Source organism: Ixodes scapularis, unplaced genomic scaffold, assembly GCF_016920785.2.
Source record: "Ixodes scapularis isolate PalLabHiFi unplaced genomic scaffold, ASM1692078v2 PGA_scaffold6__148_contigs__length_123643588, whole genome shotgun sequence".
Lineage (NCBI taxonomy): Eukaryota > Metazoa > Arthropoda > Arachnida > Ixodida > Ixodidae > Ixodes > Ixodes scapularis.
In genome coordinates this window covers 21,976,801-21,995,491 of record NW_024609881.1, presented here as the reverse complement: position 1 = coordinate 21,995,491, position 18,691 = coordinate 21,976,801, and the positions used below count along the sequence as shown (strand labels likewise).

The 18,691-nt window shown below is 49.6% G+C and overlaps 1 protein-coding gene and 1 long non-coding RNA gene across 2 annotated transcripts in view; one reads left to right on the top strand and one right to left on the bottom strand.

The window, feature by feature from the left end:
* Positions 1–18,691, bottom strand: part of LOC8033311 (fatty acid synthase) — an 80,430-nt gene that overhangs the window by 4,528 nt on the left and 57,211 nt on the right. The window contains exons 18-27 of the mRNA XM_040221177.3: positions 18,489–18,646; positions 16,281–16,484; positions 15,295–15,624; positions 13,391–13,510; positions 12,892–13,247; positions 11,016–11,369; positions 6,119–6,362; positions 4,418–4,654; positions 3,207–3,416; positions 2,230–2,471 (exon numbers count right to left, since the gene is read on the bottom strand). Coding sequence (XP_040077111.1) covers positions 2,230–2,471; positions 3,207–3,416; positions 4,418–4,654; positions 6,119–6,362; positions 11,016–11,369; positions 12,892–13,247; positions 13,391–13,510; positions 15,295–15,624; positions 16,281–16,484; positions 18,489–18,646 — 2,455 coding nt within the window. The remainder of the gene's footprint in view (positions 1–2,229; positions 2,472–3,206; positions 3,417–4,417; positions 4,655–6,118; positions 6,363–11,015; positions 11,370–12,891; positions 13,248–13,390; positions 13,511–15,294; positions 15,625–16,280; positions 16,485–18,488; positions 18,647–18,691) is intronic.
* Positions 8,453–10,244, top strand: LOC115324530. The gene is made up of 2 exons (XR_003919329.3): positions 8,453–8,639; positions 10,097–10,244. It is a non-coding gene; the product is annotated as an uncharacterized LOC115324530 (long non-coding RNA).

Below are 18,691 nucleotides of genomic sequence, written 5' to 3'. Positions count from 1 at the left end.
CGCGCTGCGCCAGCACTTGTCACACGGTCGCGAGCGGATGAGTTCTCGCTGCTCACTGACTGCTCTAGAGAGAGCTTCACCAGAACCCCGCGCGACCCCACTGACGTCGCAGCGCATGTGACTCGGAAGATGGTGAAGGAGTTGAGAGAGGCCGAAAACCTCAATCTTTGTCCATTTGTAAAATAAAAACTAGGACATGAAGGCAAGGGCGGTTTTTTGTTCTTTACTTCAGAAAGGTCGAGACACCAACTCCTAAATTATTTAAGCAAAGCACTGAAATTGTTGCACGGCTCCTTTAAGCTCCAGTCACACTGCCCATACATAGTACAGGAGACGCGGTGACCGCCACAAACGCGAAAGGATTATCTGCATGCACGCCTTGCGCAGGTTTGAGCACAATGTATTACAGTGCAGTCAACTTATAACGACAATGAGACAACCCCAAAATTCAATCGTCATAACCGATTGTCGTCGTGTCTAGACCAGAAACAGCATTTCTAGTCCAGAACCAATTTTTATAAGCGGTACGTCGTTGTACGTGGTATCGTTACAAGTGGATCGCACCGTAGCAGCATGACCGCGACTAAGGTTTTGGGCAGTGCCCCCGACGCTCCTTCGGTCAACGCCACGCGCGTGCCAGTTGGCGGACCCAGGCGAAAATTTCTAACTGGGACCAGTTGGCACCTCAACTGGTTTCAACTGGGACTAACTGGTCCCAACTGGGAAGCAACTGGGACCAATGGGAGTCCAACTGGGGCCAGCTGAGGGGTCAACTGGTTTGAACCATTCCCAGTTGGGAGTCAACTGGTTTGAACCATTCCCAGTTGGGAGTCAACTGGTTTGACTCCCAGTTGGGAATGGAGTGCACTGGAACCAGTTAGGAAAGTAACTGGTTGGAGCGATTCCCAGTCGAGCTTCAAATGCCTTTCCCGTTCCCAGTTAACATTGGGCAACAATTTGGACAAGTTGGGGGTGTATTGACCTTTGCCAATGAAGAAAACTAAAAAAACTAACATTTTTAGATTTATACAAATAGGGAATTTTTAATTACTGGGGTACATTTATATATTTATAAAAATAATATAAAAATTTTAATTAACTAAATATTTTTTTAATTGGAAAATATAATTAGTGACAAAATGTGTTCACCTAAATGAACATTTAGTGCATTATTAAAATATATTAAAACATTTATTTAAATACCAACAGTATTTTTTTTCTTTTAATAAATAAATTTATCTTTTGACTAATCAGAGCTAGCCGGCCGCCGTGGCACGCGGGTGCGGATTAGTGGTACGCGCTGTCGACAGATGGCGCTGGATATGCTGACGCCGGAGTCGGACGGACGCGGTAGGGAAGGGTCGCCATCGCCCAAGTTGGCGTCGTTATGAAAATGTCAAAACTACAGCTGCGCTTCTTTGGACCTAACCGTACATACGCCATGGTGGCGGCGGTGAACTTCGAGGATGGAACGATGCAGTTCAGCGATCGGAGGGCACCCAGGAAAGACCGGACGGAAGAGAACACGCCGCGGAGAGCACAATGGCGAAAATGGCGGGAGGTCTACCTCGAAAATGTTCGACTGTTGTGACAGAGATTGCAAGGTGGGAGCGCTACCGCATCTTATCAGGACTTCACCTGCGCAACGCAGGATCACGGGTGAGCACCTTTCTTCACGCGATGGGAAGAGAAGCTAAGGACGTCTTCACTAACAGACGCCAGCGGCCGATCTTCCTTCATCTCATGAATACCACCTCTGAAAAAGCGATTCAACCGTCGCAAGCAAGTGGCTAAACCTGGAGCGTGTACGTCACCGAACCTATTTGGTTTCATTCTCAAGTTTTTGACAATAAAGTCTTGTCAACCTTCCATTTTGTGCCGTGTTTCATTGTTGCTGGAGTTGGTACCAACTCCAACTGGGACCAGTTGGACGAGTCCAACTGGGACCAGTTGGACGAGTCCAACTGGGACCAGTTGCAACTGGGAATTGTTCCATAAACCAGTTGCAACTGGGACCAACTGGTCCCAGCTGGACGACTCCAACTGGGACCAGTTGCAACTGGGAATTGTTCCATAAACCAGTTGCAACTGGGACCAACTGGTCCCAGCTGGACGACTCCAACTGGGACCAGTTGCAACTGGGAATTGTTCCATAAACCAGTTGCAACTGGGACCAACTGGTCCCAGTTGAAAATTTTCGCCTGGGGAGGGCAGGCTGTGTGGGCGCACCTGGAGGTAGATGGCGGCCAGCTCCTCTATGCTGTGTGCGGGGATCTCGCGCGTGCGCTGCAGCCCGACGGCCCGCATGGGCAGCTGCTGGGCCAGCTCGGAGAGGGCCCCCACGTGGCCCTCGATGGAATGCACCAGGAACACCGGCCCGCCGGGGCGCCCGTTCATCTCCACCGCCACTTGATCCGGCACCAGCTTCTCGATCAGCGTCAACCGGGGAACCTCGGACACCGATGAGTCCTCTGCGGGGCAAAAGAGCCCGTGAGCCTCGCACGGCGTTCGCAAACTATGGCAAGAAAAGATACGCAGGAATGCTCTTTATTGTTTCGACCGTTGTTCACTTTGTGTACGATCGCTCTTGGCTCTCCAGTTGACATTCGGAAAACTAGTTCCTTTCCAGGCAAAGCCTTCCTCGATCCATCACTAAATGCTTAAGGTTAAGGCACTTGCGTTTGGTTGCATGGAAGCCCAGCCTTGTACACCTTCGTAAATGACCAGAGAGGATAGTGTCATTTCTTCCCAACTAATTGCAAATTTTGATGGTGTCAAAGCAATGCTCTTGAAGCTCGAAGCAGCACGGACAAAACGTGCACTGTGCACGCCTTTCTAGACTGCCTGCTCGGCCAGCAAGCCCGCCTTCCAGTGACGTTCTGAATTTAGAGATCCCAAACAGTACAGAAAAGAGTAAAGGTCAAAAAAGATAGCCAAGTCTGGGTGGTCAAGACGAAAATTTGTCTGCATCCGAGGGATAAATTCTGCGTATGCAGAACGTGTTTCCACGGCAATCTTTGGGGATAATAGCAAACTTTTTCAGACTTTTTTTTTTTTTTTCATTTCATCATTTTAGTTAAAACACATTCCGTGTTAAAATTTCCGGAGTGCCCCTCTGATTGGACGTCCCTTCGCTTTGATCGAGCGGGCAATCTCGCCGCCCCAAGCGCCTCTGCGTGTCGCAAGAGTTGGGAGGGGGGGCCCACCTGCCCCCTGGGGTGCAGCGGAACCTCCGGCCGCGGCCCCTCCGCCGATCTCCTTGAGCCGGCCGATGCTGAGCTGTCGAATTTCCTGCATGGACAGGTTGAGGTCGTAGTCCCTCTCGATGGTCTGTTTCACCTCGACGCCCATCAGGGAGTCCATGCCCAGTTCCCCCAGGGTCAGGGAGGGGTTCAGGCTCGAGGGGTCTTTCACACCTGCAGCCAGAGAGAGCACCAGCTCAGTTCGCCGCCACGACGACACCGCTATTCGCCCTACGGAACGCGTTCCGAGAGCCCCACCGCGCCGCCTAGAGCAACGCTTGGCTGGTTCGCACACTTGCAACTGCTTAAGTGCCAGTGGAGCACTTTGCATCTCCGTATATTTCCTTTCTTTTCGGGCATCATTCTTTCTTTCTTAACTCGATTAATTTTCGACAACGCTATAGACTAGCATTTCTCATGGATACTATGTACATTTCATCTCAGAAATACCAGAAAACGTTCGCTCTACTAAAATGCAGTTCCAGGATCCCTCATTGACGGCACTAGTGTGGCGGTGGCGCATTCTCTCGTAATTTATCGCGAGAGGTCGCAATGCGACATTCACAATGTTTTTTGCTTTACACAAGCTCACTTGCACTAGGAATACGCAAGTATATGCAAGCACGCAACGCCGTTGACCAAAAAACCTCTTTGTTACGGTGTAATTTCGAGAATAAAAACAAGCATTTTCTTTCAATCTCTCCTTCGCGCAACTTCACGACGTAGTTTAGAGGTCGCAGTGTTCGCGTAGCCCTCAGGTGGGAATACTTGAATGCGGCTCAGATTCGACCCGAGCATTGCAAGAGTTCTCGATTTGGGCTCGCATCAATCGATAACTCCACGAGCATTCGGGTAGTGGTTTGTTTCCAATCACTGTAATGACGGCAATAGCTGAAATGCTAACGGCATCTGGCTGCGATGAACATTGGCGACATATAATCGGCTCCAGATCACGGGGCTGCTTGTTCTGGCTGCGAGTTGTGTGAAAAAATGCAACTACCATTGCATGAAAAGAAAAAACTAATGCGTATTTCATAGGTTTATAGCCTTAAGGGATTAATTCTAAACGTCACTTTTGCAAAGTACAAAAGTTGTCGCACCGCTCCTTTCCGTAGTCGCAAGTGCGTGAACTAGCCTCGGCACCTCCCATGAGGAGCAAGAGGGGGAGGACTTACCGAGGATGTGTGCCACAGACAGGACAAGGTCCTGCTTGTCCTTGCCCTTTTTCCCGGAGGAGAGCTCGGCCTTGACCAGGCTCGAGACCACGGGGTGGCCCTGGCGCAGGAAGCGGTCCAGCACCGTCAGGCACGAGCCGATGCGCTGGGGCACCGTGCCGCCCACCACCACGTCTGCCCCCATCGTCTCTCGCAGGACGCCCACGTCGCCGATGGCGCCCCACTGGATGGCCAGGCCTGGGGGGGGGGACGGGGGAGGTCAGCGGGAGTTGTCCGGCTTCCCATCCAGTTTGCACAAATGCCACCTCCAACTCGCTAGAATGTTCCACTGTTTAGGCACAGATTTCGAGCTTCGCGCATCTTGCGTTTTGGGTGTGTACAAGAATTGTTAGACGTTCTCCGGGGACCATGGAGCAAGATATAGAAGTGTGGGTATCGCACCTGTGCACGCCACTAGTGCTAAAATTAGGGCCAATGTGCACTATCATTACATACATTATTTTAAAGCTCTCTATTTATCCTAGTTTCATGCCTCGATCACAGCAGCAAGAACTGTTTTATGAACGCATTCAAGCGGAGAGATCTTTGAAGCAGCGTTCGAGCCAGCGTCCTTCGAGGTCAAAGCAGATGCACAGAGCAGAAAGTGCTTGCATCCAGGTGCCATGGCACCACAACACTTGTTTTTCTTTGTTCTTTCTACTCAGTTGCACCCCGCTAGACCAATGGTGGCGATGTTGGCATAGGGTACTCGGGCACGTGCCAACAGGACTTTATGCAGTCAATCGCGGCAAAGCATTCGCTGGGCTGCGTGTCTTCACCTAGAGCAGTATTTTACACCGTGGCTGGGACTTTTGTCATTGAGACATCTCTGAACAAGTGTAGCAAGATTAAATTTACAAAGGACATTAACATAATGCTTCTCAAATATCTCGTGCCAGGAAAGACATATTTGGTGCGATTGCGGCAGTTCCGGCCATCGTGGCGACGACCGACATGTCCATCTCTGGCCCAACGGTGCACAATCAAAATTTTAACGAAGGAGACAGACTAGCTGAAATTTTGAGAAGATTGCAAGCACAGCGTGTTATGTCTAATAGATGCACCAAACAGTATCTTACACCATGTCCCAGAGCATAGAGGTTCCTAGGAACTCGGGGGGGCTCCCCGGAGTACCTTCATGGATTCCCCAAACCACATCACTGACTGCTCCTGGCCCTAAGCCAAAGTTTTGCACAAATTGAAGCACTACTTTGGAAAATTCGAGCCACCCACTGATGCACACCTGTCAGCCGAACAGTCCCTCCTGCATACATATTACTGTTTACGGTATTTGTAGACTTCCCGTAAGACTTTATCGCATCAATGCCGAGTTTAGGAGGAGTTCCTCAGCTGTCGTGTGAATGTTCAAATTTCCTAATAGTTTCGAACGACATTTGCCTCGAGATCAACTGCAATATTTGTACTTTTCGAAGTGTTCATCGCAGCGAGTGCACTTCTCAACCAGCACCTGTGCAGCGCAACGAAGCAATACCCGCAAAGCCGCCGCAATCAATGCTTCGATAAGCATGAGTATTGCGGTTCACCTCGAAGCGAATATAGTACAATATAATAATCGAAACCACTAATTGAATATTTGCGCAACACTAGTTCCTCAGAATCACAAAGTTCAAGATCCCGTGGACCAGAGCAAGAGACACCCACCGGGCAGTCCGTCGGCAACCCTCCTCTCGCAAACGCGCTCCATGACCGAGTTGGCGTAGCCGTAGTTGGTCTGGCCACCGTTGCCTCGGCCGCACGACACTGACGAGAAAGTCACGAAGTGGTCCAGCTGGGGACACAGCTCCCGGGACGCCGCATCCAGGTGCAGGGTGCCGGCCACCTTGGGGCGGCACACCGCCTCGAACGCCTCCGCCGTCTGGTTCTCCAGCAGAGCGTCCCTCAGCACCTGCGCTCCAGACACGCTCCTTCTCAGGAACGGCTCGCGCATTTCCGTTTCACTGCAACTAGAGTCTATGCTCCGCTTGTAGAGCAGAGTATCGCGACGAACCAAAGTCTTTACTGCAAGTGTTGCGGGAGAAGCGACCTTCGCCCTTGCAGGAGACGCAACGGCTAAAATGACATGAGACGGCGATTCATCAACGCCTGATGTCCCTCGCAGTCGACTGTTCACCCTCCAAATCTCCAAAAGGCAACTTGCTTTACGAAAAAAACGACATACACCAGTTTCTTACGAAAAAAATGGTACTTTTTAGGTCAACAGAATAGATCTGGACAATTCTTTGCCCGCGATGTCCCATCTATCCAGTAAGCCTCTGCACATGCATACACTTTCACCCCTGACCTTTGCTTTCGACTGCTGCCATTTATAGAGGGCACTGTATAGTACGACCACCACTGTCGGCACCTATCTGCGCAAATTTCGTCACTGTCGACGATTCCTTTTTGAGTGTAAGTAGCACGGGGCATAAAAAGGCAACAAAAAGTGATACAATGGTACGATCCCTAGCGAAAATTCCCATAGAGATTTGTATCGGACCAATAGAGATTTCTATCTGTCCGATAGGAATTTCTATTGGTCCCATAGAATTCTGTATCGGTCCCATAAAAATCTGTATCGGTCCCATAGGAAGTTCAATTGGTCCCATAGGAAATGTGTATCGGTCCCATAAGGGTGCGTATCGGTCCCATAGGAAGTTTTATTGGTCCCATAGGAGTGTGTATCAGTCCCATAAGAGTGTGTATCGGTCCCATAGGAGTGTGTATCGGTCCCATAGGAGTGTGTATCGGTCCCATAGGAGTGTGTATCGGTCCCATAGGAGTGTGTATCAATCCTATAGGAGTGTGTATCGGTCCCATAAGAGTGTGTATCGGTCCCATAGGAATGCCTATTGGGCCTATAGAAATTTCGATCGGTCCAGTAGGCATTCCTATTGGTCCCATAGAAACTTAGAGTGGTCCCATAAGGACTTTATCGGACGGTTAGGAATATTCATCAGTTAAACCAAAAGTTTTGTTGGCCAAATAGGAATGCTTCCTTGACTAGTAGGAACCTCGAATCATTCAATAGGAATGTACCAATTGTGCATGTCTATATTTGAGCAATAGGAATAAATTAGACATATGTCTCTCAGAATAGTCCGTGTCAGAAATACACCAGCCCATTTGATGCATGTGTTATGTAACCTGAGCTGTGTGGTGCAAATATCTATTCCAAATGCAAAAAATGTGTCCACTTTAGAACAGTATGCATACAACTACATCAGTCAAGTTAATTATGCGACAATGTTACGCTTTTTTTTCCTCAATATTTTCGAATGGCAAAAATGGTTTAAGCCCAGGTTACATAACACACCATCATTGTAAATCAATGGGTTATAAAAATTCATATAGTTTTGTAGCTTGAAATAATGCTAGAATAAGAGACTCACACACAGTCATGCACAATTTAGAGGAAAATAGCACAATGAAATGCTTTCTTTTCTGAATAAATTTTAGGGCAATATTCTAAATAAAACTTGGGACCCTGGTGCAACAAAATAATTTACTAATAAAATACTGTAAGGAAAGTGTAAATAAAAGTAATCTCCACGAAAAATAAAGAAAATATCTTGATGGGTTGAAACAAAGAAATCTACTTCCTACTTTATTTCACCCAAAACAAATTGCAAGTCGGTACTAGTCATAATTTACAGATTTATTTCATGTGCTTATAACAATAGTTGTATTCCACCCTCTTTTATTCCTAAGTTTATAAAGACATTTTTGTGGCACCCTCCATCGCGATTCGGACAATTTCGGTTTCGATTTTGTAAGGAGCTCATATTGTTGAAAAACAGCACGGCTGGGACAAGGACAAAAAGACGAAGAGAACACAGGACAGCGCCTGTCCTGTGTTCTCTTCGTCTGTTTGTCCTCGTCCCGGTCGCGCTGTCTCTCAACATGAATTCTCACCAACTTGCCCAGTTCTCTATTGCTATCGAGCTCGTGCTAGTTACAGCACCCCATCGCTAGCGACACCACACTTTTTTTTTTTTCCCCGCGACATTGTTTTGTCGTGCGTCGGGTGTGTTTCTGTCAGGGGACGAAAATGCTTTTAGACATGGAAATGTGCTCATTTATTCAAGTTTACCTATCTGTGAAGTCTCCTCTTATGTTGATTATGGTCAAGAAGAGCTTGGAAGACCCACGACGCGACAGTCTAGCGAGCACCTCAACACACTTGGTAAGCATGCTTTTGGTCTTTGTTTGCATTGTAGACGCGTGGAAGTTTGAACATTAGGGAGTTTCAGAACGACGTCCGCAACCTCGAATAAATAACGTCGTCGTTAGTGCGAATGCGCAGACCCAAAACGAGCATTGGGGCTTGGTCTTTGGGGCCCGTTATTTCTCGGAAATAGCGCGGATACCGAAAATAGCGGCGCCCACGACATTCCGTTGATCGCGTCTTCGACGCCCGCCGCCCGCTTGGGACTGCGTGAGTCGCACTTGGCGACCGCGGTTGGTATAGTCATAGCGTACAGAAAATGTCACATACTGTTGGATTCAGAGCTCAAAGCTATCAAAGCGCGTGTACTTGCGATCGCGGCAGAAATGTAAATATGCCGGGGTTATGGATCGTCGTGGCCTCGGAAGTACAACAGAGCTGCTTGACAGTGACAGAAACATGCTGCATTGAGTATAAAACAACTATAAAAATGTTATTCCAGACGATAAGCTTGTTTAATTTTAAAGATTGAACATTCTAACTTCAAAATAAAAGCTATCGCAACATCTTGGTGGCGCTTTAAGTGTGAGATGCTTGCGTTTTCGGTCCCCGGCAGAGAAACGCTTTTGCCGTCCGTAACGCGAGATAAATTAGCGCCCGTTATTCCAAAGCTCCCTATTTTCTCGGCTCACTTTTGCTTGTTAAGCTATTTTTTTAACTAGTTGTGCTTGTTTACCTGTTCTTATTTTTGGAACTGCGCGTCGCATAGAGAAAAGTTGTCCCTCATTCCGGGTGTGGTCCGAGAAAGAGTAGCTTATGTCAACAGAGCACACTTACTAAATTCCTTAATGATACCTTCAATGCGTTTCTTTAGAAAATGTCTTACTGGTCTAGCAGTGGACTGAAGTGGTCCCAATATAAATTGAGTACATTGATCATACTTAATTTCATTGAGTTTTCCATAGTATTCGGTTCATGCAGAGCCACTATACCTTTGCAGTCAAAATGGTTCGAAAATAGCCATCTTTATAAAACGCGTGACAGCATGCAACTAGTTTTGAAGTTATGCAAGTGGACTGCATGGTACTGTTAAGGCAAACAGCGCAAACTTCGATCCCCTGACTTTCCCGAATTAACCTGAGTTTATATGCCTACTATGTATTTGTTGACCGAACTAAATGAAGCGTTGTTAGGAATCCCACAAACAAAGCTGATATTAATTTTACATTATTTAATTTCAAGGTTCTTCAGAAGGTAGATGCTTAATAAGTTTTGAAGGCAGTTAGGCTCATGATGAAGACAGAAAACAAAGGAAATCCAGCCTGTTAATTTTATTTTCTTCAGTCTGAAATTTAAAAATGCTCGAGTCATCTATCGAATGGCTTTAGCCTTAATCACTTTCTGTGGTGACATCATCCTCCACCTTTGCCACGCCGCCGATTAACTCTTTTTGTTTGTTCTGCTGCTCATTTCAGGATTTCAAGCAAGAAGTATGCCATTACGCTCTGGCACCTTCAAGACTCAGTTTGTGACAGTGTTCAGCGTCAAAATGCCTTCATAACAGGAGCAAGTGTACCTCAAGACCCTTTTTTGCATAATAAAATGTATAAAGGCACCACCATACCCTGTGTGCTCATGCAGATGGCCTATATGCCAATGCACAAATAGGCCCATACACCAATAGGCCCATACACCAATAGGCCCATACACCAATAGGCCCATACACCAATAGGCCCATACGCCTATAGGCCCATACACCTATAGGCCCATACACCTATAGGCCCATACGCCTATAGGCCCATACGCCTATAGGCCCATACGCCTATAGGCCCATACGCCTATAGGCCCATACGCCTATAGGCCCATACGCCTATAGGCCCATACGCCTATAGGCCCATACGCCTATAGGCCCATACGCCTATAGGCCCATACGCCTATAGGCCCATACGCCTATAGGCCGATACACCCATAGGTGTCAATAAACCGATAGGCTATGGGAGTTCTCTATGGGAATTTTTGCTAGGGATGCCAATGTGCTCTGACAGATAGAAGAATGCTAGGACAACGTTGGGTTGCTCTTCATTTGTAGTTTGCAGACAACTCCCCAAAAGGCACTTGTCATTCGAAAAAGGTCCCTCGATCGAAGAACCAATTCTCGTCTAACACCGACACGCGAAAGAGGCAACGCCTGACAAAATGCAGTGTCGTGACTGCCATTAGGTTGTCGAAAGTGAAGCTACTTTTCTGGCCGCAAAATTCGCTAAACGCGCAAAAGCGACGGTGCTCGACACAATACATCTTCACGACTGCCATTAGTTTGCCAAAAAGCGAAACTGGTTTTCGAGCCACCAGAAGGCACCAAATTTGCGTTTGCCGCCTTTGGGCGCCACCCACCATGGCGAGGTTGAAGATGCCGCCCACGGGACCAAGGGCGGCGGCCTCCCGCAGCAGTGCCCTGGCGCCCTCCTCGGTGGCTGCGTCTGCCCGGCTCACTGCCACCTTGGCGCCGGCCAGCCGCCAGCGGTGCAGGCAGAGGCGCTGGTAGCCCGTCCGGACACCCGAGCGGGCCGTGAGCAGCAGCTTGCGGCAGCCCCGGGCCACCATCCAGTCTGCCAGCTCCAGGCCGAAGCCCCCCAGGCCTCCAGCCACCACGTAGCTCTTGTCCTCGAAGAAGCAGGTGCGTGTGTGGGCCTCCACCGAGAGGGGCGTGGCCGGTACCGTCTGCCGCTGGGGCTCCTCTGGCCGCACCTGGGAGAGGATGCGTCCGGTCGTAAGGCCCCTCGGCGAGATACACGCTTCCCGTTTCTTCGGACTCCCGAAAAATATTGTTTTCAGGTATCGAAAACCGCGAGGTTGTTCTGGGGGCAGGAAGAAACCACTGCTCGGTCGCCATTTGCTTCCAAGGGTGGCTCATTTCAGAGCTGCACTGCCATTTCCTTCTCCCGTACGAGGCACAGGCCTTGTGCAAAAGCTCCGAGAGCTTTTGGCACATCGAGGAGCTTTACTTGGCTGCAATCAGCAGCGCCTCTGACCGTCCACAGAACGTGGTGGAAACGAGTCGGGCGACGAAGGAAACTGCGGCGCTCCAGGACAGATCAAAACGCGACACAATGGCGATCATCCGAATTCCCCCCCCCCCATAGGCCGGTTCACACACTCAAGTATGGTTCCAGCCGAGCGCATTGTGCACTATTGTGCAGCCTAAAGATCTGTTTACACACTCACCCTACTTACGATAGAGTGCATTACACCTCTCGCGATTTCTTATGACGAGAATAGAGCCTAGAAATAGCGAGGGTTCGTCTCAAACCACGAGGAGCATTTGCAATTTAATGCCGGAGATTGATCGCAAGTGCGCATGCGACATGGTTTCGCGTGGCAAGGAGGAAAGCAGGTGGAAAAATAGAGACACTCGCAGACGACCGATGCTTCCGTCACCTCCTCGCAGGTTGTATTGCAAATGCGGCCCATGTAAACCATGTGACCCCGATAGAGCAGCTGAAAACTCTCTAATGCAAGCTCTCCAAAGACGAGCAAGCACAATGGTGCCATCTATCGGCTAGCCGTGGAACACACAAGTTGGACTCCTATTGGTCCCAGTTGATTCCCAGTTGGGACCAGTTGATTCCCAGTTGGGACCAGTTGATTCCCAGTTGAAACCAGTTGAGGTGCCAACTGGTCCCAGTTAGAAATTTTCACGTGGGCTAGCTCTAAGCTATATACATTTATTAAATCATTATCATAATTATCATATACCTTTCCCTTCTCTCACCACGAACGAGGTCCTCTGTCACCTCCGCCAATTCAAAGGGTCCGCAAAACGTCGATGGTTGAGAACCACTGCTTTAGAGCATCATTCTTTCGTTACTGGCTTGAAGAGCTTTTGGCAATGTTATAAGCAACCATTTTACGTACATATTAGATGTATATTGGACCTCTTAGATGCTGCGAAACCTTCGCTCTAGTGACACACAGCTCCAGGGTTACCTCATAGATGGCAGCAGCACGTCTCTGCGAGACATCGCGAGAGGTCATAATGCACTCAGTCGCGAGTAGTCGCAACTGTGACTCTGTGAGACCAAATGCAAGAAGACACTATTTGCTGCAGACACAATAGAATTACCTGCAGACCCACCTAAAGTATGACGTTCGCTTCACACGTCTTCGAACGCGTCTCAAAAATTTTCGTGCAACCAATGGGACGGTTTTATGAAGAAGTGCCACGGCAACACTGGCCAGAATGATCTGGCGAGCGGCGTGGGGCACCCACCTCGAGCACCACCTTGCCCATGTGCTTGCCGGAGGCCATGAAGCGGAAGGCATCTTCAACGTGGTCCCGGGCAAAGCGGACAGCATCCAGGGGACGCACGGCGCCCGAGGCAATGCCCTCGCGCACCAGCTGGGCCACCCGGCGCTTGTCCGCCGCCACCCGTGGGTCGTCCCCAAACAGGGCGTCCAGCAGGATGCCGTGGAAGCTGACGTTCTTGAGGAACACCGCCATGCCCAGGGCGTTGTTCTGGGACAGGTCGAACTTGCCGATCTCCAGGAAGCGGCCGTGGGTGGCCAGGCAGCGCACGCTCGCCTGCAGCTTCTCCTCGGCCAGCGAGTTCAGCACCAGGTCCACCCCTGGGCGTGCAACGAGAGGGTTCTTGGCCCACTCTTACAAGCTCCCAGAGCTAGCAGTTTCTCATGCACCGTCCTTTCGTTTGGTAAATATGGGAATTGAAAGTGCCGTACAGGTGCGGGGCAAATGCAAAACGCCAACTCACCCCTGCCCTCCGTCTCGCGGAGGATGTGCTCTTCGAAGGACAGGTCCCGAGAGTTTGCAAAGTTGCGGTCCTGGAGTTGTGGGAAGCGCCGCTTCAGGAACTCCCGCTTCTCCTGAGAACCTGCAGGAAACGCCGAGTGCACAGTGTGAGCAGTATAGATGCCAGGGATCGGCACTTCGATTAACCCTGCGGGTTCTGTTTTCGCACCCCCTCCAGTGCTAGGACATGTAATGTGAAATACATTAACGGAATAACTGAGTGTGCAGACGAGCTGGTGATAAATAATCCAATGTAACACATGAGACTTTGGTGTGGAAAATTAACGAATTTTTAAGTCTAAGGAAAAGAGAATAAACAAATTGCATAATTTTTACATTTGTCTTTTTATGAGCAGGGGCGATTTGGTGTTTAACTTTAGTGTACAAGGTCAGTATGTTCCTGCATTGCCGTCTGTCCTTTAAATTTTTTTTTTTAGAGGGTTTCGTTAATTGTAAAAGAAGGTGTCTAAGTCATAGCCATTGTGAAAAAAAGGTTATACAGTTTAGGTGAATGGGTCTACTGGTATCAAGGTCTTGATGTTAAGAGGTCATTTGGTTGTTGTGTCAACTAAGAGTATTCGTCAAGAAGTCTGACATCAGCACCAGGTGTATTTAAGGAGCGATAAAGATTAACGATCTTGGCTCCATCCGAGATGCTCTCCTACCGTCTTTTTCTTTGACAAAAATTTCTTGCGTCTTGCACCACAGTCTCGGGTGTTACATTATGATCATTAGACTACACATGTTTAAAAGGTCAAGTTTTAAGCAGTGCAGACTATCTACAGGTAGACTATACAAGGTTTTGTTTTTTCTGGATTGTTTATTACAATAAGAGGAGAGATAGGTATTTTGTTAATGGCCGAGTATGTGCTAATGGTGACTTATGCATAAAACAAGATTTTTTTTTTTGTGAGCTAATGAAGCAGGCATTTGCCAAGATGTGCTTTGCATGAGAATATTTCAGATGCAGACTAGGCACCAGGTACAGACTTAGAAAAATATTTCCTTTTTCAACCGAAATTTGCACCTTCAGACTATACACCAGTGCACGGCTCCGACATGGTGCCGGCGCGGTAGCGCTGCTGCCGGCACGGTGCAGGCGCAGACACTTCACTTTGTGTGAATCTACTTTCTGCACACAAGCAGTGCCCACAATTGGCATAGGCAAACGTTGACCTGTATGTAAACGGCATGTTGGTCTATACACCGGGCGTGGACTATAGGCTGGGAAGTACAGTAAACACTTTGTAGTCTTTTCCAAATAAAATTCAGCAAAACTAAAGAGCAGGCAGTCCGGTTGGGCAATAGAGTTAAGATAATACAATAGAACCTCATTGATACGCTTCTCAAAGAACTGTGATATAAAGAAAAGTATAATCTGGAAAAACGTAAAAAACAAAAAGGACCCCAAGGGCTGGAAGCTCGACAGGACCGGCGGTCTTGAATGTGGAAGCCGGGAAAACTGGGAATGTATCAATGAGGTTCTACTGTAATCTAAAGGTCCCATTCATTATGGCCCTTTTCAGAACGGCGAGGCATAGATGTGAACATTGGTGGTCCCAGTGGGTGGTCTTGACAGGCCCATACCGCCGGCGAAACATCCTCGCCAAGTTCTGTATCCAACTCTTTTCCAACTTACTTCGCACGAAAACGCCGGCATCGTCAAACATCTAGAAACAGATCGAGTTGACGAGCTATCGAATAACTTTGACTCGTCGCAGCAAGGCGAGCACGTCCAACTTATCGTCCGCATTCTTTTTCTGCTCTTCCTTCGCTCTCGTTTTTTTGTCTTGAGACCGCGCCGACGTTGGAACCCAGGACTCTAGCCGCTACACGAGGTGTTTAAGTGCGGAGGGTCACACCCACCGACGGTGGTGAAGACGGTGCAGCCCATGGAGAGGGCGATGGAGATGGCGGCCTGGCCGACGCCCCCGCTGCCCGAGTGCACCAGCAGGGCCTCCCCGGGATGCATGGCGCCCCGCACCAGCAGGGCGTAGTAGGCCGTCGAGTAGGCCACGGGCACCGTCGCTGCCTCCTCCAGGCTCCAGTCTGCCGGCACCTCCCACAGGAAGCCCGGGTCGGCCGCCACGACGGTCGCCATGCCCTCCGCCGCCACCGAGCCCATCACCCGGCGCCCCGAGGGGTCCCGCCCGGAGAACTCCAGCCCCAGCACGCAGTCAGATGTCGCCAGGTTGCCTGCACCCCGAGAGGCAAGGAGTGACCCCTCTCATCAGTCAACGGGAGGAGGGGAGAATGTGCAACTGGCAGAGCCCAGACGGTTGCTCTTTAATCCTTCGACTGTCGAGTTTTTTCCCCAAGAGGTGCTTCCCAGAGGTGGGGTTTTGTTTTCGAAGAAAGAGTCAATGCGCGGGATTTTTTTAATTATCTAGCAAGAGATCGTACAGTGCATCCAAGCTGCTCAGGTTTGGAAGCATTGAAAGAAAATATTGAAGGCAAAAAGTCTTACTATTCGGTTTCATTTTGGTGCACCCGCTTATGCGAGATTCCTGTGGTTTCGAATTTAAAACCGGAGGTACTTTAGAGCTTCTCTGTGGCAGTAAGCTCTCCTCCTCCGAATTCAACTCTAAGAGGCATTAAAAGTCTGAATTGGAGGGTATGGCACTGACTGCCACTGCTGCCGGAGAGGCCGATGCGAGAAATTCGATAACTACCGAGCCCACGAATATAAATTCGTTATGGTAGCATCCCGTTCTTCGGACGACGACCGTGATCAGAGTGGCCGAACTGAACTTCGGAAAGGATCTATTTTACGTCCGTCACCGCGGGAGACAACGCTCTCCCTCAGAAGGACTAAAAGCGATCTGCACCGTTGGCGAGCGACGTGCACCCACCGGGGAGGGCATCCGGGGGCAGCTTGCCCGTGGCCAGCATGATGTCGCGGAAGTTGAGGGGCGCGTAGTAGACGCTGCACAGGACCCGGTCGTCCGAGGCCGGCCGGTACCGCAGGGGGCTCTCGTACCACTGCAGGCTCGACAGGTCACCCCGGGTCTGCACGTTGAGGAACGCCTGCTCCGTCCACAGCCGGGGGGCGCCGCCTGCGGGACGAGAGTAAGCCGTCGAGACTGGGTCCACTCTCGATGGCGATGGTATTTATTGCACTTGGTCTCAGGAGCGCTCGGCATACTGGCGAGCGGGGAAAGGCCAATACTGGAGAGCCTAGATTACGGAGGGTTTTCAACTGCTTGATCGGGTTTCACGTGGTTTACAGACCGCATTTGCAATACGAGCGTTGAGGCGGCGACTGGAACGTCGATCGACAACAAACATTTCCGCCTGCTTTCCTCTTCGCCAGGCGCAGTGCATGCGGACTTGGCATTAGGAGGCACTTACCATGAAATTGAAAAAGCTACCCATGGTTTGAGATGGACCGTCTCTTCCGTCTAGGCTCTAGCCTATACACGACAAGTGTCCCTGGCAACCAAGTGGCACCTAGAGAAGTTACGGAAAAAACACCAACACGCGCACCTGCTTGCACTAATATTTGGGTGATAGTAACACAGAGACCAAGGATGTCATCTCCGTTACGGGCTATCATCTCTGTTAAATCGAGTCGGAGTACGGATTACCAACCATTCGACGTGCACCCCTTTCGCGCAAGCGGGCGAGACTCTGGCACCAAAACCGATTCCCGCGGAATCGGGCCCTAATGTTGCCATTCTTGCGGTAGAACTTTGTGCCCAAGTGCCGTCGTAACGAGCGACCTTCTCCCTTACCGTACTACGCCGCTAGGCAGTCGGTCGTCCGTTCGGGGTCGAGTTATGTTTGTTTACACGGCTGAAGCCGACGGCTGTCTGGTCGTTCTGCTGTGCGGGCCTGAAATGCAGCCATTTGTATTTCAGACCCTGCGCGGAGGAGTTGTGCCCTCTTGCTCCGTTCACTACAGTCAGCGACAAGGTGAGAACGGTAGGGAGGAGCTTCCACATACAATGCCTCCAGCGTGAGCTCCCTGCCTCTGACGATGCTCCGACGTCTCGTGCACCTCGAGCGTGCGCGTGCACGGCAGAGCACGGCAGAGGGCAAAGAACTAGCGCTGAAGGCCGGGTGTTCGGAAGACATTCCCTGCCCTTCTCATTTTGTCGGCGCCTACAGCTACTCAGAGACTGCGTCATCTGCTTCCTAACCGCCGCTTGCCACGTTTTGTTTGTTAGGTCTTTCTTTCGCTCGACTTCTGCGTGCTAATCCGGTTTCCGCAGGAAATGGCAACCGTCTCCATTATTCTTCGACAAGCTGGAAACGATTCCTTGGCACAGAATAGATTTTAGCGATCAAACTTCTGCCTGCGATCACGGGGCATTCGCAGCTGGAGAGGTGGCGGCATTTGCATGAAAGCGGTCCTATGCGCAGCTCTCTTTTTCGTCTCTGTACGGTTCTGCTGGTTTCGTTTTGACCATGGCTTCACGGCAGCATCATCAGATTGCTCTCGAGGACAATTGCCATGCTGCAGACTGTGGATCTAAGTCCAGACGAAAAAGATACAAGGTCAGCTGAAATTTTTTCTTTCGGGGTAAACATCCTGTAAACATCCTCGCAGAATAAACAGTTCAAGAGCTACCTTTTGTTCCAGCCGTTAGCCTGCCTAGAATATTATCGGTTTTTCGGACGTCATAAATGTTTTTCGCGGTCCACTGAAGAATGCATTAACGCGTGTTTACCGTAGTGTTAAGAAAATAATTGTTACGAAGCCCGGCCTTAAACTTTGCGGTATGCCCAGTTTTGCTAGAGCAAATCACGGGATATGTCGAACAAAAATATGTGTCCGACAGAGTTCTTTATAAACGGGTTCGACTAAGAACAAACACGTCAGAGGCAGCACGATCTTCTCTCGCTATTTGTATGCACTGTTAAACATTTTCACCAAAAATATGTGCCAACCGCAAACTCATGATCGGTTCAAAAATGTAATGTTGAGTGATTATGCGCAGGCTATGGTGCAACATTCGATCAGAAGCCGAGAAAGCTCTCGCTGACTTCAATTGAAATTGGACACCAGGGAGTACTATAGTCTCTCGAGTAAAAAGGCTGCATGGAGCCCCACTCACGTGACTGCGTCACGGTGTGCCTGAAGGAGCCCCACTTTCCATCGCGGTAGACGTTCATGACCAGGTCACGTTCCACAAGCTCCTTGTGCTCCGAGCTGGCCGGCTGGAAGTTGGCCACTGGGTTTACGCCGCCTTTGAGGCTGGCATTGAAGACGCACCTGGGGAAAAGACCACACTAAAGTTAGGTGACCTACAGTTTGGTA